General features: G+C 38.4%; 1 protein-coding gene across 7 annotated transcripts in view; it reads right to left on the bottom strand.

The window, feature by feature from the left end:
- Positions 1 to 297: 297 nt before the first annotated feature.
- Positions 298 to 23,400, bottom strand: part of LOC126367528 (trafficking kinesin-binding protein milt) — a 38,996-nt gene continuing 15,893 nt past the window's right edge. For 6 of the 7 annotated variants that reach the window (XM_050011097.1, XM_050011101.1, XM_050011096.1 and 3 more), the window contains 11 exons: positions 16,600 to 16,676; positions 15,076 to 15,240; positions 14,243 to 14,444; positions 10,768 to 10,898; positions 9,551 to 9,640; positions 7,855 to 8,060; positions 7,102 to 7,311; positions 5,470 to 5,612; positions 3,861 to 4,016; positions 3,323 to 3,473; positions 298 to 3,227 (listed from right to left, as the gene is read on the bottom strand). In XM_050011097.1, the coding sequence (XP_049867054.1) occupies positions 2,507 to 3,227; positions 3,323 to 3,473; positions 3,861 to 4,016; positions 5,470 to 5,612; positions 7,102 to 7,311; positions 7,855 to 8,060; positions 9,551 to 9,640; positions 10,768 to 10,898; positions 14,243 to 14,444; positions 15,076 to 15,240; positions 16,600 to 16,676 (2,252 nt within the window). In that variant the 3' untranslated portion in view covers positions 298 to 2,506. Of the gene's footprint in view, positions 3,228 to 3,322; positions 3,474 to 3,860; positions 4,017 to 5,469; positions 5,613 to 7,101; positions 7,312 to 7,854; positions 8,061 to 9,550; positions 9,641 to 10,767; positions 10,899 to 14,242; positions 14,445 to 15,075; positions 15,241 to 16,599; positions 16,677 to 18,611; positions 18,829 to 23,400 lie in introns of those variants that run through there. The other variant, XM_050011102.1, reaches the window with a different exon arrangement.

The raw sequence follows: 23,400 nt of genomic DNA on the forward strand, positions 1-23,400 counted from the left end.
ATGTTACTTTACTCTTTGGGTACAAAAATGATCGACTTCCCCGATCCATGTTATAATTTTATAATCAGTTCATCTCAACGGCACTCAACAAACCTGGCATCGAAGTCACAACATTTTCTGGTCTGCCATAACTGGATCATCATCATCTCCCTGAAGATTTGACAGTTCCGGTTTTTACAGAAGCGACTGCCTGTCTGACCTTCCAACCCGCGAAGGGAAAACCAGCCCAATACAGGTTAGGTCACATACCTCCGAAAATGAAATAACTGGATGAAAAATGTCAAAGAAAACACGGAATACTTTGAATAAATTATATTTCTGTTATGATACAATCATAATTACTTTGTTGCAATCGTCAAATCTCAACAAATTCCCTACAATTTGTGCCTTAGTCTCTGCTGTATGGACCTGATTCTGGCAATGCACTCATCATCTCACATTCGTCGCCTCACAGCCTTACATTGTTGACTACCTCCAAATATTCTCCTATTCATAACGGCATATTAGTAGAACCTCAGAACAAATACTTCAGATAAGATGGTTCTTTTTTTCTATTTTATTGTCGAATTAAATAATTAATTGGATTTTATTTTCTTGCATTTAATACAAAAAACCTTCAATGACGAATTATCATAAATAAATGATTGTGATTGACTCATTCATTGATTTATCAATCATTACTTTACAGACCTGCTAAGTCTTTGACAGATGATACGGTGTATCTATCAAAGCAATTCACCTAAAAAAGCAATATTGCTATTTTGACATTGCGCATTTACTTTTATATGCGCAAATATCGAATTGCAATATTGCTTTTTTTAGATTGCTTTGATATGGCCCTTTTAGCCCCCCAAATCTTTTGCTTAGATGATTGTACACTTCGTAAATCTATTAGAAAGTTCCCATTGTCTACATAATACGCCGATATGTTTACAAACTTCACAATTTTATAATTAAAACGAAAAACAACACCAGTAAACAATAATAGTAGAGCAATTTCAAATCATAATTTCGCGTGCGATTAACATTATCACACCGTTTCGAAAAACATCACTGGTATGTCTATCTAGCACCGATTTCAATAACCTAAACGATAGCATGGTGAATTTAACTAATAAAATCGATCATAACGGAGAGAAACCTCTTTAGGAGCTATGTGACCCTGAATAAGAAACATCCATCCATATCGTGTGGACTAAATTTACCAAAAATAGTATCGATTTTTAGCTAATTGATTTTATTATTTATTAACATTAACATCCTTATCACGTTTCTTATTCAGTGTCACAGGCAATCGACAATTCCCATTCGCCCTCTTACGTTTTCCACTTCAATGAATTTCGAAACTACTTACACTATGGCATGCACCATTATTTTATTCAGACCCTATGTTAGTAACAATTTTACCAAAACCTATGAACAAATTTCAAGCAACTATAAACATACTAGAACTTCCCCCGATTTAACGTTAAAATTGTATTATTTACATCTGTAAATTATTGTGATAATCTTGCGAAACTAAACACATTTAACATTTTTAGTATTCTGAACAAAATTATTTGGCTTCCGCTATTTGCAGTAAATATTCCAAGTTTTCTGATTAACATAAATAATTTGTACTCTTCTAGATTAATGGAAATTGATTATTTACAATGATACATTACAATGTCACAAGAATGATCATTACGAACGTGACACTAGGAGCGATCATGAATCTGATATCTGTATGAATTAATCCTAAGTTTGATAGCTCCCGCTACAAAACTAAGTGTTAAGTCTCACTATTTACCTAATATAAATAAATATTACAACCCCTAATCAATACTGAGACAGACTGCTCAGCAACGGGATGGATCCCTACATTTATTATCATTAAATAAAATCGATTTAAGTCATTAAGTATCTAAAGCAAACATAAAGAAATCCAATAATTCGTTTAATGCTTACTGGTTTCATTTCGATCGTATAAATCAATTTTTGGTTTCAAAAGTTCCCATAATTTTAAGTGCACGCTTGGTCCTCGCGACAATTCTCTCTGCACGCAGGTCGATCACCTAATAACATTGAGCTCTTCACTAGGAATGTTTAAGAGAGAAATATAAAATGCCATCATGAACTTCGACATTTTCGTTCGTGATTATAAATTACAAAAGGAAGTTAGAAAAAGAGCTGCCAGTTAACATATCCATAGATCAGTCGGATAAATGCAGCGGACTCTCAAGAAAAATTCTCTAAGAAAAAATATACGTCAAAAGATAATAAAATCGCATAATTCACAACATAAAGAATTCAAATAGTAAAAATCATCTAACGAGACGTACGTCCATTTTCCTAGTACGCCTATACAATAGGTACGATGTAGAAAAAAAACCTATAAAGATATCTAAAGCTAAATCACAAGTAGCAAAATAATAAGCCTAAACGCTCAGATCGAACGTTCATCGGGAACACGGCACCTCGAAGTGAAAATATATCTCGCTCGCCGACGTCGAGACGCGCGCCGCTCTCACAGCAGCCCGCCCTTGCGGCCGAACAGCAGGTTGCTGAGCGTGCCCAGCGGGGACTGGTGCGTCGGCGCCGGCAGCGAGGGCGGCGCCGATCCAACCGTGCCGAGGTCGGCGCGCGGCCGGGGCGCGCGCGCTCGCGGCCTCCGCGCTACAGGGCCCGTCGCCGCCTCCAGCGCGCCCTCGCCCGGGTGCGCCGGCACGCCCATCGGCGTCTCCAGCGAGCCGCTGCGTTCCGGCGGTGCGGCCGGCGAGCGCAGCGTGCGCTTCAGGCACGTCAGCTGCTCCATCGGGCTGCGGTGCATGAGCCCCGTGTACAGCGAGCCGGGGGTCTGGAGGGCGATGGGCGCCGGCGAGCCGTCCGAGTTGGGCGAGGCGAGGAAGCGGCGCCGCAGGATGGAGGTGCCGCTGGCGATGAGCGCGTGCAGCGAGGGCGGCGCGTCGCCGGGCCGCGGCGTGGACGGCGGCGAGGAGTCGGGGGAGCCGAGCAGCGGGCTATTGGCGGGCGTGGCGGTGGGCGACCAGTGCGGCCGCGAGGGTGGCACGCACATGGACTCGCGGCGCGAGTGCACGGGCGACACGGCGGCCGACGAGCGCCGCGACGTCAGCCGCGAGCTCCACGCCGAGCCCAGCACGCTGCTCGACAGGCTGCTCATGCCGCTGCTGCACACGCTGCTCACGCTGCTGCCGACCAAGCTGCCATCGTTCGGGTGCAGCACCGTGCTGGAAAGGAACGATACGTGTCATTGATAACTGTTATATTTGCCACTGTATCCGTCCATCCGTTCAACAGTCTCCTCATATAATATCCAGCTCACCTGTTAGTAAAGGTGTAGACATGGCTGGAGTGCGGCAGCCGCGGCATATCGTCGTCCTCCTCCACGTCTGACAGTCGGTACACCCGCAACCCCAGGCCGGTCGCCGACCGCGCCCCGCGCACCCCCACGCCTTCTTGATCTTCTAGCAGACCTGGTCACAAAGTTACCCATATAATGACTGAAATATTCAGATAGAACAAGCTATAAGAATCATTGAGTATTAGATGCCCTTGAATCATGTTTTTAAAGACTTAAAACAAGATATGATGACACACAATATAAAGTCAGTTTACACCTATGATGATTGATTACATAAAGTACTATTGATTAGATATTGCTTGCATTCAGAAGTTTATTGTTATGTCAAAATGGAAACATTTATCTAGATTTACAGAATGCATAATAATACTCTTCGAGTTCAGTCTATTTCTGTCTTACTGCGACATTTAGATAGGACCACTTCTTACCTGTACAAGCAGTGTGCATAACACTTCAATCATTATCTATAAAAGGAGTCAGATGTAAACAAAACACTTACCCGACATGGTAGGTTTAGCGAGCTGCGCCCAAGTGTGTAAGGTGAGTGACCCCTCCATAGGTTTCACGATCTGCAGTTTGTGAGGCGCTCGGAATTGAGCCAGCCCTCCCGCCGCGCCCGCTCCCCAGACCGCACTCTCTTCGCTTTGGTCCCGTTCTGATTGAAACATAAATAAAAAATGCAAATAACACTTTAAACCTTGCAATAATTATAGTAGGCTCGCGCTGTTCCGCGCCTGTAGGTAGCCGCACTGCGGTCACTCTATCTGTCTCTGTCTGTCGTAAGCATTATTTGAATTCATTCCATCACTTTTCCTCGCCGCAAATCTGTGGCCACCTAAGACGCGGTACAGCGCTCGCGATAGCACTATGAGGATATATCTAAAAAGAAGTAACTGCCACCGAAAAAATAACTAAAACATGAATAAAAATGGTATAAATTTACAAGTATGTAACTAATTATATTGTACTGCAAACACCGACTGGCTCGCCAAGCGTGGTAATTAGGATATTCTCAGATTACATGTCCTTAAACTGGCCTATATCCAGCAGTGAACAGTGAAAAGCTGCAATGATGTTGATGACAGTTCTGTTTGCGTAACTGTATATAAAAAAGCCTGTTTTCGTCACTGAAGTTGGCCCCAAACCGTAACTACGTGCATACCCATTTATTTATAGTAGTAACGTGCTTGAAGTAGCGACGAATATAATTACCAAGGTTTTTCAGTGCGCACAATGAATAGCGAAGCCCTTCGTAGACTCGTACTGGTGAAATATTTGAAAGAGTGCAACTGACGTCTTATCGTACACAGCGGGAAACGACAACTGACATGCGAGTACACATCTGATAACTGATCGGAGACAAAACATTCTTGATAATAGTGCAGTCACAGTTACCAAGCGTGTACCTGAGTGTCTCCATAGCTGTATAGGTGTGTGTATAGTACAGAATCTCCCTCGCTACAAGAAAAAGCTGGTAAGTGGCAACTTATTCTGTAACTCACCTGTCACGGTGAAGAGGCTTGGTGCGAATCTATCCTCAGTTATAGATTGCCAACTATTTCTTGAGCGAGTAGAGGGCCCTATAGAACATGTAGAATTGTAACTGTACGATATTATATTGTCGAAAAGTAGTAAGTACTCGCATTACCTAAATGCCCAACTACGATAATACAGACGAAAATGTAAACATACTCTGCAACACGCTTCGTTCGTGGTGTAGATTGGTCAATCTCAAACAGTGAAGAATAAATAATTAGTAATGCCTCGTGAGACGTTACCTTTAATTTAAATTACATTACAATTATATAGGTATTTTCAGACGCACTATGTATCTCCTCTCGGTTTCAGACAATGTCTATTATTTGTAGAAAATATGGCTTTTGCCACACATTAGTATCAGTGCACAACTAAGTTAGATCACTATCGTTAATAGTGTTATATTTAACCTGTTATTGTTTGTATGAAAGAGTACAAAAAAGGGGCGTACAAAACTTAACGAAACATATCTGCGCGATCTCTCCCAGCTCATCACCTGTACCAAAGTATCCTTAACATGACATGATGACATTCCTGTAAATTAAATCAAATAACGTATCAATGTTACATACCAGCATATCGCTTATGCCGCAAGACATGCGAGGCGGCGAGGGACGCACGACGGGAGTTGATCTCTTGAGGTGTAAGTCTTCGGAGTGCCGCAGCCAATTCTGCCGCCCCTGGCGCACCAGGCACACCTACGCCTTGGCCACCACTGTGATAAATAAAATGTAGGTAAAAAAAATATATAGACATAAAAGGAAAGGGCTGGTGAGTTGTTAGTAAAAATAAGACTATGACAAACCCAAAAGTATGAATGTAGAATTTGATTAATGAAAAACTTTGAAAGAAAGATATTGCCGAAACCAAAATTGTAGTGTTTTAATTAAATCTAATTATTTTATGTTTTTAAAAATCTTTTGCTCTCGAACACTTTCGTGTAGCTTTAATTATGTTTAGTTTAGTTTACTTAAAATTTATTATAAAATTGCAAATTGTTTACTAAAAAATATTAAACTACTTATCAACAAAGTTTTAATGTAACATACGTTCTTGCAAACAGCATCGTATCGACAACCTCCAACATACAGGAAAGAAACAACTCTCTAAATATTCCTACGACACTCCGATAAAACAACAATATTATGTGTAAATCAATCATAAGAGCAACTGCTTATTATAATCAAAAAAACAACCGGAAGACACGTAACGCCACACGGTAGAAAAACCCCGACTGTCAGTAAAACGGCAGCGAATTCGCAAAAAATACGACACAATGTTACAATACAGTTGTTACGTATCTTCCGCGGCACTCGCGAGGGAAAATTCAGTACGTAAACACACATGAAATGATCCTAATTCGCGCGTATCGGAGTTTTGTTGACACAATACTAGTACTGAACATTATTTCTCATGCATTTGGTTTAAGGTTGGCTTTTTCTGGCAAATTAATCAACAAACCGTTCAAATCAACATGTAGTGAAGAATGATACTACGCAAAGAATAATTACTCACGGCAATCAATTCTCTAAAATCGGATTTAAAGTTTATGGCGACCGCGACTTGAGGAACGCTGGGCCAGATAGTGTGTGCATTGACCGCACGAGCAGTTGATAATAAACCGAAACTAGACGTATTATATCGTGGCGAAAACTTTGAGGGATCATTCATACTTTTATTCTGAGTAGTTATCAAGTGGAATTTTCCGTCGCAAAAGTATAGAACAGAAAATAATTTAAAAATACACTAACATTTTAATGAATTTTCTGGCAGGAAATTCCACTTGATATTAACTCGGGATCATGGTCTGAATCATCCGCCTCAGTATTCGTTAAGATGTCATTAACACCCTCAATCTAGCCATTATAATTAAAATATGACTATATTAAAATTTAAATTAATAACAGCCTCAGTGGTTTAGTGGTTAGAACGTTAGGCTCACGATCTGGAGGTCCGGGTTCGATTCTCTATGGGGACATTGTCGAAATCACTTTGTGAGAGTCCTTTGTTTGGTAAGGACTTTACAGGCTTGATTCACCTGATTGGCTGAAAAAATTGATTCCGTGCTTCGGAGGGCAGTGGAGCAGCGTGGTGGAGTATGCTCCATACCCGCTCCGGTTGATTGAGGGGAGGCCTGTGCCCAGCAGTGGGACGTATATAGGCTATTATGTATGTATATTAAAATTAATAAACAAAATACTTACGGATACAAATCATCGGACTCGGCATCAGAGATGTCGTCTAAGAACGAGTCGCTGGAGGGTTTAGGTGGTTGTTTGAGGAGCAAGGAACCGGACCGTGTGTGTGTAGAGGGCGCCACCAGCGGGGCGTCCGGCACGTCGGAGCCCGACAGAGACCCGCCCGACCATCGCGACGCGCACTGCACGGTCTCAAACACCTTTTGCATGCTTGAGCTGCGAAGAAAAAGAATAATTCTTGTACTTTGATATTTGTTGTCTAATATGGTATATGTTTTATAGTGCTTCTTCTTCTGCTGTCGTGTGGGTTATGAGATCAATGACCGGTCTCATTAACCCAAGTCTACGGTCACGTGTACTAATGTGTACATACACTTTGTAACCATGTCACATAAACTTTTTTGACAAATTTAACCGTAAGTCTCATTAAATGTCAAATATGATAGTGCGACAGGGTTCTAAAGTAGATACATGATATTGCTCATGACTGTACATCATCGAGTAAGTATGTCAATATGGCGGTCAAGTAGGGCTACTAAGCCCTGACACCAAGGTTGATGAGGTCAGTTTATGGCGCATACTTATCTTTAGGGATTAGGGGGTATATCTTTTTTTAGCTTACCGCCCATTCGGGACGAACGTGCTGTCAGCATTGCTGTGCATAACCAAAGTACCAATGTGTAGTTGTTATTTGTTACCCATTACAAGGGTAACACCACAGCTAGGGAGAAATGATTTGTGGGTACGTCCTGTACTTACTGTGCCAGCGGATCGCCGATGCCAGAGTCGAGGCTGAGCTCGGAGAAGACGGAGGAGTGCATCTCTCGGTGCAGGGACGCGGGCAGCAGGCCGGCGGCGGCAGCCACGCTTGGCATGAGCCCGCGCACCGGCTCGCCGCGCTTGCGCAGCTGACGCAGCTGCTCTTGCGCCTCCGCGAGGTGTGCTGCGATCTCTGCGTACCGCTCCTGTCGTCATCAAGGGTTTGGTGAAAAAAATAGCTTAACGATATCAACTCTTTTGTGTTTCATGTATAAGAGTTATTACTAACTTGCGATGAAACTGAAATTAGAGAACGAAGACAGAAAAGGCAGACTTCAGTTTTAGATGGCAATCTCTGCTTTATAAAAACATGAATATATTTAAACACTTTCGAGGGTACTAACTACGTCTACAGGTGATGTTCAATTCGACTCCTGATCAATGGCGTTTGTGTGATAACACCTGACAATATTTCAAAATTTCAACCCCTGCTTTTTATGTGATTTCGAAAATTCTTATTTAAATAGGAAACACTGCCTTCCTCTTCAGACCTCAGCGATTTTTCAAGATATTTCTATCACTACTGAATTAAAGAATCTGAAAAAATGTGGTTTGTGTAAATCATAGGAGTATCTCCAAATGGTTTACAATTTAAGGCACCTTAGAAAAAATTAAATGTTGTCAATTCTTGCAGAGTCACGTAATGTATGGTTATGTTCATATTCCAAGATTATATATGAAAAGTCAATGCTCCGTGTCCATGGATGTGTATTAAGTAACTTACACTCCTCTGTGTGTCTGAGTTTGCTTCTAGTAATAATTACTTTCTTGCTCAATGATCAACATCAGTTTACGAACTATCTTGTCTCTTTTGTCGAAACTTTATGGGCTATATTTATTTAGCCTCCGCATTACACGGCTTACTTACAGACGTCGTGATATTGTCAAATTTACTACATATTACGTAAACATTATTGTGTACTTCCAATATGTCTACAAAACACTAACTTCTCTAACTAAAATTACACTAATGATTCAATAAGTCACGAGACTTGGCACATAGATTAGAAATACGCCTGTGTATAATTATCTAACAGGTGTTTGATAAGAAAACGTGTTTTCTTGATAGTTTTATACTAGCAAAACATATCCAGGAACTTATGTGACACCGTCAATTTCGGGCTTATTTCACGTACATACATAAATAATAGCTATCCATCTTACAAATAAAAATAAACCAGGGATGAACGTGGATTAAAGTATTTGAGAGCCAAGCAAAATTGAATCCAATTATCATATAATTCGACTGAACAATTTGCGCGAATTGCCCGTCTCGCTCGCATTTACGTTTTAAGCGGCACATGTTTAGTATGAGATTTTTGTAGGGACTGTCCAGGGTGTGATAATAGCACACTTTTCACTATACAATACAAATAATCTTTATTTTATTGCATTTAAAACAAAAAACAGTACAAAAATATGTATAATTGACAGCCTTATTGCTAAATAGATTTTTTTTTTTTTCAGAAAACCTTACGATGAAAGAAACTGTAATAAAAAAAATAATCAGGACGCCGCAACAACATACATAACATAACATATCGATTCTTTTCATCGAATTTTTTCTTGATTAATTTTTCTTGAACATGATTAATTTTAAAAAAGTCAAATATTATTATTTAAAAAATCCCCTTACCTTCGCGTCTGCCAATTCCGCTGCGAGTGCATTTTGATTGTCTCTTGTTATTTCTAATATTCGTACGGTATGTTCGTGTTCAGCAGATAACTGAAAAAAAAGATGTATTTATTCGTCTAGCTACTTTGAAGGGAAGTGTATTGACGAAAGAAAGCCACATAATTGATGTTTCAGTCCAGACATAATAATCTAATTTGAAACTGCTTACGTTTCCTAGGTTGTAATTCTTTTTATCGAGAATGAAACCATGTAAGAAAAGACCTTCAAATGAAAAATAATAATAATTAAAAAAGTATATTTAATAAAATTCTAATTTTATTTATAATTCACCAGTATTTTAAACATAAAACGATTATAATAATATAACTATAATAATAAAATAATTATACACTTTTACAAATAAAAATATTTCTGTCATTTTATGTGTTATCTTTAATCAAATATAACTTATGATATTATCAATTGTTTTCATACTTTAATGGTTGATATTGAAACGACCGATATAAATTATTACTCTATTGTATCGTAAACGCAATATTGTATAAAAGTAGGACAGCGAGTGAATATATAATAATACTTAGACAAAAATAAATTTAAAGAATGAATAGTTAGAAAAAATAATGTTATAAACTTACAAGTAATTGCAAATAACTTTAAGATCTAGTTTGTATAATGTATATATGATATTGTGTACACTTTATTGTGGCTTATGTAAAAGCCCAATTCTCGGTTTAACTTGTAGTTTAAAGTATTAATATATTATCCCGGTTGGGACAAATCACAAAAATCACTTTGTGATCCCTAGTTTGATTAGGACATTACAGGCTGATCACCCAATTGTCCAAAAGTAAGATGATCCGTGCTTCGGAAGGCACGTTAAGCTGTCGGTCCCGGTAACTCATTACTGATGTAAGTACGTAGTCATTACATGAGTCATGAGAGGCCTTTGGTGGCTCAATAATAACCCTGACATCAGGGTTGATGAAGTTGGTAATCCACCTTACAACCCACACAATAGAAGATTATATTAGTCATTGGTGTACTTTTATATATAAATAATACTTATAGTATTTTCTACTGGAATCTTTATGTGCTGTGAAATATACCGGTTACATGTTTTTTTTTTTTTTTTTCAAAATAAAATCACGTTTGAAAACAATCTCGAAAAAGAATTGACGATGCGGCCTAAAGTAAAACTTCTTTATAAAACTGCTTACCTGCTGAAAATTCCTCTCAGTGGCCGCAAGTCTGGTGTTAGCAGAGTCAAGTTGTTGCTGCAGCTCCAACGCCCTCTGCCTCTCTTCTATCAGCTCCGTACCCAACACACTAGCCTCTGAGTTCGCGCTGGCTGAAAACATACAACACGTCAATTTATTGGAAACGAAAGTTCAGACCCGGAAATTCTGAGCGAGAAATAAATATACCGAGAATGCGCCATCTATCATTGCTGGCAAGACGCAATTTGACTTTGGAATAACGTCTGGCATGGTGATAATGTGCTGGTAATCTATTATGTAACTGATTATTTAAAAAAGCACATTTAAGATGCTATAATAGGCTAGTTTCCAATTAGTCAAATCAGTTGCTTTTTACTATACGTCAAAACATGAAATTACTATGGAATTGTATGAAAAAGCACACTGTGGCAACATAAAAAACGTGATAAAACGTCGAACTTATTATTGCATATTTCTTGATTAAAATTCATAAATAAGGTAAATAGAAAAAATAAAATATTTTCGTTATTTTAGATCCGTTTTATTTAGTAATCAGAATTTCATAATTTATCTTGAAGCTAGTACACGACACAATTCTCGCCCTACCAAAGTACAGATTATAGACGTGAATAATTTATGTATAAAATAATTCACGTCCTCGAAATATTTCTTGCAGAAAACAACTGACGCAAACATGCTGTTTATTTATTTCCTATCGTCTAATGCATATGTAATGGTTATTGTCCTGAATTATGGTTATTTTTCTACACAAGAGCTGTTACGGAACTCCATTCTCAGTCATATACAATAACTAACAATAGCACAGGTACACATAAATTCCAGAAATTACCTACATATTATTTCCTTGCATTTCATCCTAATATGGTATCATTATCCAATATCATCATTATTAATAATACATCTATTCAATAGCTTAAGAAAACGGGTAATAGTTCATTGTTCAAGTCATCAGGTCTTCTGTAAAGATAATTTTCTTCAGGTACTGCTGATAAAGGGACAAGTTGAAACAAGTATGGTCTGACAGGGTGCAAACCTTATAAGAAAACACGCTGCTAGGCCACCTTGTCCCACCAAGCCCTATCTTCTTCAACCTGTAGGCATTTTTCTTCTTTCTTCAAGGAAACCATATCAAACAATACAAAAACAAAGGTGTTCAACCGATAGCTTAAGTAGGTACTCGACAATGTTGATAAAACTTGATATAAACTTATTTCATATCAGTTGATAAAGGAAACAATTACGATAGTAATATTGTGTAAAGAAGTTTACATTGTGTTTAAACTGTGCACACTTATTCAACAAAATATGTATATACTTGTACTTTTACATAATTACAAGTTAGATACAATGTGTGTAAGTTTCGAAGTTATGGAACGAATTGCGCGCGACAAACAATTAAACATATTTGTAGTGTTGAATACATGACAGAAAAAAACAATAGTACTAGTATGTAGTGATGTGAAAATGTAGAATGTATGTGTACATATCATTATATGCACCTCGTTTTATCAGATCGATGCAAGTAATTCGTAAAAACTTTATAATCGCGTCACGGATCATAATTTCTTTAAACGAATTCCTCAAATAATTGGATAAGATTAAACGCAATATACACGCTTTCGTCACGATTGACTGAATCAACATAATAACGATTGGTTTATAAATAAAAGGCTTTACTTACCGATTGTATTGATAATTCAAATTACTACATACCTACTTGATTTATTTACTTTCTTTTAAAATTAAGTAAATAATCATTTGTTAGGTAAGCGCGATCCGCCCTAGACCACATCGTCACTTACCATCACGTGAGATTGTGGTCAAAAGAGAGCCTATATTATTTCTAGTTCAAGTTCTAAACTGCCAAACTGTCACATGTACATGTATGCTTAGCGTTAGCAGATTCATAAGGTTTCAAATCGTTTACGATAGAACATAGCGAGCTTATGTAAATTCGCGCAAAGCCGTCGCCATATTACATGGTCGATCGATGAGCCGAAGATCCGCTTTGCGGCGACACTTTATTAATTTTACGATGTACTTCATTCGAGGAAGATTTCCAATATATAGTTTATATTTATTTTCATTGCTGTACGCTTTCACTACTCATCGTCGAGTATTTCAGGTAATGTGATGTCTAACACAAGTTTACAGTATAACCATAGAACATTGCGTCACTCTCCCGGGCGCCGACCTCATCCCCACTGGGCCTTGTTTTAGCCTTAAGGGTGTTGGGACCCTCGCTATATCATTTTCAGCAACAATAGATGCACCATTCGGTGATCGATTTTTTTTATCATAGATAAACTAAGTTAAATGAGCTCTACACCTTTTTGCCACTACTTGAAGGTTTAGAGAACCTACAGTACAAACAATAAAAAATATTGGCCCTTGTTTTTTTCTTCAGGTTTAAATGAAGCCTCAGAAAGAAAAAGACTAATTTATTTCCGTTATACACTGAATCCGCTATACGTACGCCATCTAGGTAACGGGTAGGAACTAGAGTACTTAGGTCCCTACACCCTTAAATGGCCTTAGACCGCTAAGGACTACGCGGGCTGTCTGTCTAGCTCGCACTTAGAAATGAGGCGGCAGACGGCAAAAATAAGATTTTTATACGGAGTGTCCAGGGTGTGGTACAACTACAGAATAGAGAGATCATTATACAACACTATAATCGTTTCATTCCGATATAGGTATATGACAAATACTTACTAGGATGGCTATTTACTTGTGTAGTGTGAATATTATAGTGTTTTGCGGCGTGTTAACCGTATTGATTAACGATATGCACGAATGCTCAGTAGACTAACATTTCAAATCCAGACGTAACCACCGTTGTTGAACTATTTGATGTCATAGTAATAAAATCCATCTCCGCTATAACAATTAGACAACTAATCACTGTAAAAAGATATTCGAGGCGCATCTTGCTACAAGCGACTACACTGTACAATCGATGTTGTACTTAATGTGAACAGCCATAACATCTTAATATGAGGGAACGAACCTACACTATCTACATAACTTAATGTATACGTATTTACAACACGGTTCGGACGCTTTTTTTACAAAATCTCCTCAGCGAATGTCTGAGTCTATTTGTTTATTGGATATCACTGACCTCAACAGTACATCTCCTACTTGATAATCGTGGGTTGGTTCAGGTCGCTCTGATTCAAGTGTACAAGAGTTTACGTGAACGGAAGCGGAATCGGAACGGACGAATCGTCTAGATCACTTGCTGTTTCCATTCCTCATCATCTTTAACTTAAGAGCTTTTGTCGGTTTAGCATTCTCCATTTTTGTCTGTCCAAGGCCCATTTTGTTTCCACTCCTATAGATCGGCAAATCCACGCCAGTCGTTCCTCAGCGCTTCCCATTTACAGAAAACACGTGAATGACATCTACAGAAAACACGTGAAAAAGAAAAGATCTTCGTTAGCTTACATACCGAGTTGATGAGCGATGTCCCGCAGCAGCCGCTGCTCGGCCAGCTCGGCGTGGTCGGCGCCGGCGGCGAGCCGCGCGGCCTCCTCGCGCAATGCGCGGTTCTCCCGCTCCAGCGCGCCGGTGCGCTTGCGCAACGCAAACGCACTAGGCGTCTCTTCTGGCTCCGTCGGAGTTGTGACCTCCTCTGTGTCATTTGTTAACACCTGCAGAGGAATTGCTTATTAATTGTGCTTTATTTATATTGACTTGACCTTGCCTAAAGTCTATAAAGCACCACGTGGCCAAAATAGCCGTTTAAGTTCTAGATGGCGCCTACGACATCAAGTTTTGAATGTAATGTGGTCGCTGCGCACTGGACAAAATGGGTGCATAATGTGATGATAGCCTCAAAATAGAAGTAGACATTTTGCATTCCTTTCAGTTTGAACAACGGGATATGGAACTTTATTTTATTAGATTAGACAATGAGCATTATGTTAACGATTAAATTATCGATATTATTAAAATAGAATTATCTATCATTATCGTTTTAATTATCCTACCAGCATGATACGATGAACAATGATGTTGACAGAGGTTCTAAGAACGTTCTTGATTTAATGTTTAGCTTTTGCTCTGGTGGATTTGACCATAGGAGATTCTATATACGCTTGATTTTCGAAATCTCGGTTTTGGACTAATCAAACACTTATTATTGAGTCAGAATGTATGCGACCATACGGGCAATATCCTTATTTAGAACTGACACGAAAAAGGTCGGACACCTTAGAGCGAGATGACCATGTAACTATGTATGCTTGCTATGTCGGCAGTATGGTTTACTGCGACAGTTACCTGCAGTAATTCAGTCTTGGCAGTGAGCTCGTGCCGCAGTTGCGTGATGTGGTCCCGCGCGCCCCGGAGCTCTCCTTCGAGCGAGGTAACGCGAGCCTCCAATCGGCCGTTGGCAGCCAAAAGCTCCTTGCCGATGCGAGCAGTAAGCTCCAAATCTTTCTCTTTCTGCACAACAAAATGAGGAATTGGTTTAGAATGCAAATTTCAATCCTAAAAATACTTTTACTAACAGATGCTATCACTATTCACACAATTTTGTTATAGCGATTATTTATTTTAATAATGGTGCTAATTCCTGCAAATACCATCTAATTTTATTTTAAGTTATATCTGTCATTTTCTTATCCGCCGAAAAGGAAAGGGACGGGTAATTGACAAGCATAAAATTTATGGAACACACGTCAATTTTAAGCACAAATCTAAACCAACCGTTTAAAAATTTTACATCAGTCAAAAACCCGACACATTCATTTACTCGTTCTTCCTAAAATTAAGAGCTGTGAATCATCCGTCCCTTTCCTTTTCGACGGATATGAAAATGACGGATATAACTTAAAATAAAATTAGGCGGTGTTTGCAGGAATCGGGGCCAATAGGTACTTGAAATTAAATAAAGACAGATCTATAACTAATGAAAAACATTTTCTTTTTTCTATTTAACTTATTTATAAATTTTAATCAAGAAAAACGTAGTAATAAATCCTACATTTTATCACGTTTTTCTATGACGTCACAGTGTCCTTTTTCACACAAATTCCATAGTAATTTCGTGTTTTAATGTTTAGTAAAAAGTAACTGGTTTGACTAGTTGGAAACTAGCCTATTGTACTATCGTAACTACCAAAACAAATTTTAAAGATGACAAAACTAATTCCGGTATAAATGAATGATTTATGCCAATTAAGTACCATTTTCGTTGTTAATTAACCTCAATAAGTCTAAATGGTAAAATGACATACAGGTATATTTTTGTTGCCTATCGCAAAACTATTATTAATAGTGCCGAAACGACTTTGACACGTCGGAACAGTAAATTAAAACCAATAAATTGTAACAAAATGTGTCAAGATTGCTTCATTAAATACAAGGCATTGTCTCTTTGATATCGCCTTCTCACGCACACCGTATTGTGGTGGAAATGCATACAGTTATGTTGCTTAACACTTTATTTACAGCATTGTACGGGCCCTTACACTGTTTAGCAATTCAATTACAATAAAAAAAATATGACGCAAAAAGCTGGTCTTAAAAAATAATCTAAATGCAGATTTACTGCAGTTTTAAAATTCATAACGTATCGTGTAAGTTTCTAGGTCAAAGGTTTTAGGGCAGTAATGCGATAAACATCGATCAAAATGGCTTTATTGACGTAGGTACTAGCTAGTGTTGACTTGGTATTGTTTTATAAATAGGCATTTAAAGATATGATAGATAAAATGTATAAAATTTTATTCTGTCAAATCCGGTATTTACGATAACGAATTATTTACACATTTAAATTTTACCAGGTACATGCTTACTTACTTCTTCTAAGAGCCGTGTTACCGCTTCGATGTCATTGTAGGTTTTTGTCATTTGGCTCACCCTGTTGCTGCATAGAACTGTGAACAAACGACAACACTGTACACTACAGCCTTAACTAATAATAATTTAACTAATAATGTTTATAAACAACACTATTTCATTGCAATTATTATTATTAGCAATAAATTCTGCATCATAAACACACAATGAGCTAGAATTTCATAATAACTGACGTAAACCGCCAGAGAGGAAATAAGTTATAAAAATACTATTAAGATTAAAATGAATAAAAATATAGTAAACCGTAAAATTCAATTGGCCATTCGAACGCAGGTATTTTTATACAATATTGTTTGTGATAAATGTAGTAAAACGTAATGTTATACTGTACTATTGGTGCAGTATAACAGGATTCATGATATTCACAATTTAATATGGTATACACACCGATATCAGGTTGTTTTAGCATTAAAGCTAGTAACACTCTGATTGTATAGCTTTCTACTAGATATATACTACTAATTCTGATACACATTTACTCCAGCTTTCACTAACAAAGCATGAAATTATTTACAAAGCACAAGCTACTGGAAAAAAACTGTTTATTTGGAAATTCACTCGCGTACGCGTTCTAATAAAGCAAAACAATTTCGATCACGACACAGTGTAGAGTTAATTCACCAAATACTCAACGGGGCACAACGCACAAATCACACCGGTTCAAAGCGGCGTGTAAGCGGCGCGCTCGACTGTGAAGATCGTGCCCGAGTGGTCTCGTCGGCTAAACGCTGATAAGATACTTTATCGCGCTCAATAAGTGTTAAATTATTTATTAAACACCCATTACACTCCCGAGATTACAACCGAATTACTGACCAGGGAAATCGGCGTCGCGTTGCGCGTTCATCGAACTTGTATTGATTCGAGCGGTCACAAAACAGCTGAGCACATTTCGAGGAACGTCCCCGGTAGTTACATCAATAAACAGCGGAGGCAACAGTAGCAACTAGCGCGAACCGGCCGACGACACAGACTGGATACACACACGCACCGAGCATTCCCTGTCACTCGCGGAGGGCAAGCAAAACAAGCCATACCATTATACTGTGGGAAAACTCCAACACAAAAGACCACAAATATGTGGACTATTTTACTAATAGACGCGATTGTACGTTAAAATTAAATGTGCAAGTACGTCACTTCATTCAAAAACGTATATATGTCCTTCACCATAATTTACATTACATTTATAGAGTCACTCATATCTTTCTTATTTATCTTATCTCTGATTATGACTCAAATTAAGTGTATTATCTTGTTACATACCGGTATTTTAAACGGTTCGAGGTATCATTATAATTAATTCTTAGCAATTTCAATTGATTCTTAACAATAAACCATAGTAATTAGTGAGTAATAAAGCGAACGCGCTTTCCAAAGATACAAAAAGTTCCCCGCTGGGAATAAAACTATAATAGTTCCATAGATGCATTGAATGCGGTGGATGTGATTTTTTCCCAGTCTTACCTAACGCCGCGATTACAACGGATATTGATTGTGTTCGCGGTTACGTCTCTCACACGAGCCTGAATACTTTCACGGTTTTTTGTTTCCCTCACGATGCGCCCCGCTCGACCGTATTCTAATCAAATACGATTTTTTCCGATCTCTTGAAACTAACCTGGTAGTAAACAAACGTGATGGAAGAGTAACTCGTCACAAGAAGAGCTTGACACACTTTTGAATTTTATCTCGACGAAAGACACGAACTCAAGGTCACAGTTAATAAAGATAGTAAAAGTTTTCCGATAAGATCAGTGCATGTTTGTTTACGTTAATAGAGTGAGAGTGCATTATGAGTTAGGCTTGTAAGCGAAGATAAGCAAATGGATAGAGATTGGGTTTGAACATGAATATAAATTGATGGTCGGATTTGGAGCGATATGGCAACAGGTCCAAATTGCGAGCGATGAGATGATCGACGATGACATCCGCTGGGGTTCGTGTCGTACCTCGATCAAGGAGCAAGGTCCGGATGACACGAAAGTAGAGACGGCCGAACCTGTCCCGCGCCACGTGGTACAGGAAGTCGGGGTACTCGCCGAGGCACTCGCGCAACTCGGCATCGGGGAGGAAGCTCAGCTCATCGAAGAGCTCGCGATCGAAGCCGGGCGGCGGCGAGGCGCGCGAGTCGCCCGCGCACCCCGCGCCCGACGCACAGCCCTCCGCCGTGACGCGCCCGCTGTGCGACCATCGGCCCCCCCCGCCCTCACTTCGGCTCCGGTCCTCTCCACACCACACACCACAACACTATTATGTCATCCGAATCCTAATCGCACTGTCTCCGTGAAAATGTTCTTCGACGACTGAGCTTTGAAACCATTCTACACTCCACTAAACCAATATTTTTTTTGACGTAACACCTGTGAACTGAATATTTGAGAATCGTGTCAGCCACTTGTTCGTTAAGAACGGTATGGAACATGTCTGACGGGGCGGCAGAAATAGGCAGCTATGCTAAAAACTGTACAGCACGCACGAGTGACCATGCGAGCCACTTAAATTATCTAGTTATGAAATTCATAATATGTGAAACACGAACTCTAGTTAGATACAGAATCATGTACATGGAAATGTTAATTCCTTGATTACAACAAGTGCATTTCTTGGATTGAGAAAGATAAATATTTAATTGGAATCGTAAAATTCCATGAACACGGTATTTGCAAAAATGTAATGCTAAATAGTCACGTTCCAGCGGGCTGAATATTGATCTTGCAGAATGAGGGCAGTGGCTGGCGCGCCCAGCGTTTACACCCACATGCAAACACTAAACGCTTTACTATTTCAGGTTTAGACTTTACAGCCATTATTACCGTTAACTATGGAAGCGAATTGTCACCGAAGAAAAACTATTTGCCGGAAAATGGCTCAGAGGGAGGAAGTAATCAGCGAAAGACGTGCGAAGGCAAGAAGTTCGCTAGTGCGTGACTTTGAAGCCTTTTAATTAGCGTAGACCCCGACCTATTGCGATTGTTTATACTTCTATGAAGAAGAACGTGAAGTTCGGAAACAACTAAATATTAAAATTTATTAGAATACAGTCTTCTAGTAGTAACAGTTGGATATTATTTCTTTATTATTAAGTGATGGCAATTCTGCACACACAAACGTAGGGTTTTGTATAACGTCACCGATGCTGATGCAAAGTTGAATAATAAAAACAGTTTAATGCCATCAGTCTAAAGTTCATTGCATTTTAACAATAAAAGAAGCATGCTAAATATGGTGATGGTGATATAGTAACAATAGCGCTATTCATTCTCACTTTCTTACACCTCCATAGATTTATGATCGATGATCTCAGACTATAATGTTTACACGGTAGAACTGTAATGGTATTTTCATGGCCAATAAGTAGGTACAAATAGAGGAAAAAATACCGCATTAGCAGTAATCGCTTGGTTACCTCGAAATGGTTATTTCAAACGTTTAGAAGACTACCACGCTAACACGGTTGAATACAATTTGAAAACAATTGACTTGCGCACTTAAACGAAAACTAGTTGAAACTCATTTACTGAACTATTGATGTTATAATATGTTACTATAGTACTGAACACTCAAGTGACATTGTGGAGGATACGCAAATATTTCATGTCTTGACATTCACGAGTTGATGACGACAAAGTCGTGACTGTAAATATTAACACTAATCAGTAAATTATGTTCTGCAGTGTAAATTGAACAGATTTGCTACAAGAAATAATGATTCTAGGAAAGATGTATCTTATTGATCTTCCTTAATGCATATAACCACTACTACGGAAAATTATTCTTGTTAAACGACAATTAATATTTTGTTAGAAATTCTATCCAATTTATAATAGGATAAATAAATAACCAAACTGGTTGATCAAACTTTAATCTGATCGTAATATTAATTGTCAGGGGGAACGCGGCCATTTTTTATAATGCGCCTAAAACTGTTAGCGAACATTCGATATTTCTACTTTACAGCCTTTGGCAATCAATCTTCTTTTACATTGAAGCCGATCTATCCGATTTTATGAGAAGTATCCATCATAGAGCAATAGCGAAAAAAGGGAGGAAGGTTGAGTTGCGCGTGATTCTGTCATTGACGTCACTCAGCCTTGTGCCTTGTCATAAGGTTCGACTAGACATCCAAACATTAAAAAGTACAATGAGGAAGCATATTGAGACATCATCAATTGTTTAAGGTATTGAACGACGGTTATATTGAAGTCAATGAATATAGAAAAAAAAAAGAGTTAAGTTTGTTTAAGTAATGAACAGGAAATAATTTACAGTATATGAAATCAAGTCGTCGAGCTAATCAGTTTCTTCAAGAAAAATAATCTATTATATACAATGAATCCATATTTATCTTGGTCTCGCCATAATATGAAAAAAAATTAAGAAACTTGCGCAAATATTTTATTTTTTTGCGAAAATAGAAGCCCACGTGGGTGGAGACGCGGACGAAAAGCAAGTTAATAATAAAATAATCATCTATTAAGTAGTATTTTTATAGAAACGTAGCACATAAACCGCTATTGAAGACTGCATAAAATAACTTTTTGCTCGAGCCGTTGTCGCGACATCGTACGCACCTTCGACCTTTGTACATAATTGACAAGTTACACTTTATGAATGGAACGATGGCATGACATTGGTTATCAGAGTTGCCATTTAACAACAAATAGATTGCAATAAACGAAAGTAGGTTACCATGAAGTTGTGACGTAATATCGACCCTGTGCACTTTGTTTGCGAATATAAATCTAATGTTCGTACCAGGCGTACCACTTTTTTGTGAACATAATATACCAAGAGGTGTACGCTAATTAATTGGTTTTTAACACGATAATAAGTGTCTTTAATTTTTAATACTATGAGTCACACGCTGTGAGTGTAACTACTAAATTGTACGTAAGGTGGTCGCGTGTAAGAATGCCTTTCGTGGTCAGCACCTAACGGTGACGATACGTATGGATATGGTATTGCAATACATATGGTAATGCAGTAATATGAACTACCTATCCTGTCACAATAAAATTTTAGTGTCTTTGAAAATATTAACGCTAGTTAAAGAGCACTTTCGATAACCATTATGAAAAAAACTGAATAGACTTCAACACTAAACAATCTCATTATGTTAAAACAAGGCGATTTCTTTTAGTAACGGTCCCAGTATTTGAGGCCAGTGGTAATAAACTTTCACGATCAAGTGCAAGCCAGGCGTCTGGTGCGCTCGGCAGCACGCGATTAGCACGATCACGGCACATACTCGGCTACTCGGAACGAATTTGCACAACGCGAGCCGCGACCACTTCCGTCGATACCATAGCTTTGACTAAAATAATTGCGGTAGGTAGTAGGTACACTACACGTTACTTGACATGCCGAAAGCGTACGCTCCGGTCGCCGCCGCAATGCCGTGATACAAGCCAGACGGGTCCATAATCATAGTCTCTAACCTTTTAGTTATAACTACTAGCCACTTTCCTTTTTCCGCAGTCATTATGTGAATTACATTAAACCAGACAAGGCGAAATTTTATCTTTAATAAAAAAATGAAAACGTTAAACAAAAACATCTTTCCTCGTTACATTTTAGGACTTTTTCCTTTAGTAATCAGAAGAGGAGGTTTTTACTTGGCCTTTATAAACATTACCAGCTGACCTTGAGTAACATCTTGATTATTAAATGAAGTTGTGGATATTATGGCAACATTGTCCTGCAACATTCAACGACCAAGGTCTTTAGTTTGCTATCACTCGGTTATAGTTATGCGACATTATTCCGGGTAGAAATAGCCTAGTCATTGTCATAGGTGACATTACGATCCATTTCAAATGTATAGCTAAATGGAACTAATGTTAGAATAAACGATGACAATTTGAATGGGTCGCATAATTCGGCTTTTGCAAACATATTATTAGAAGACCTTCAACCCACTAATCGAAGTTTAATTGAACAATGAACTATGAAACATGTGCGTAATTTAATTCGGTAATACACATAATTTGGCTCTTTGACAAAGAGTAAGTACTTCTTAGATTCTAATCACGAAAACGTCGAGACAAGTCTCATGCATATCTTATCTCTATTGGTATAGATAAAACAGTGAAGATAAAATAATTGTATACAAAATGTTTTACATTAACGATATCGGAGATATAAATAAGTCACGCAAGACTCAGCCATTTTGTTTTGGTTCTGTCTGGTTATAGACGCAAAGAGTAGATATTTTCAGACGGAATATTCTCTCTGTCGAAGGTCGTGTAGTACAGTCACGGAAAAGAAACACTTATGAAGCAAACGTGAGAATCAGCTAGAGGGCTGAAATATTCTACGAGATTCTATTATTGTCTTAATCGCATAGCCCATAGCTCTCGTTGGAACATGGCAACACTATATAAGCCGGGATTTTTTAAGGATGCCTTTAATCCGCAGTGGATTTTACAGGCTAAATTTCTTTTATACGTAATCTCAATGAGGTTTCCAGAAATTGAATTCGAAGTTCTAAGTGAGTGAGCACACGATCAACAGCGCATTCTCCGCGGAGATTTGTTTACTATAACGATTAATCAATCGACCGGTTTGTTTTAAAATCGATTATTTTCGACTTCATCATGGGTTTCAAATGTAAAGTTGCATAACACTGTTGATTAATCGATCCAATGGCTTATTATAAAAACATTAACCAAACAAAACCAATATGACTTATGTTGTCTAACATGACATAGGTAGGTATGTTGTTTAAGTTATTTTTTT

This window comes from Pectinophora gossypiella, chromosome 6 (genome assembly GCF_024362695.1).
Source record: "Pectinophora gossypiella chromosome 6, ilPecGoss1.1, whole genome shotgun sequence".
NCBI lineage: Eukaryota > Metazoa > Arthropoda > Insecta > Lepidoptera > Gelechiidae > Pectinophora > Pectinophora gossypiella.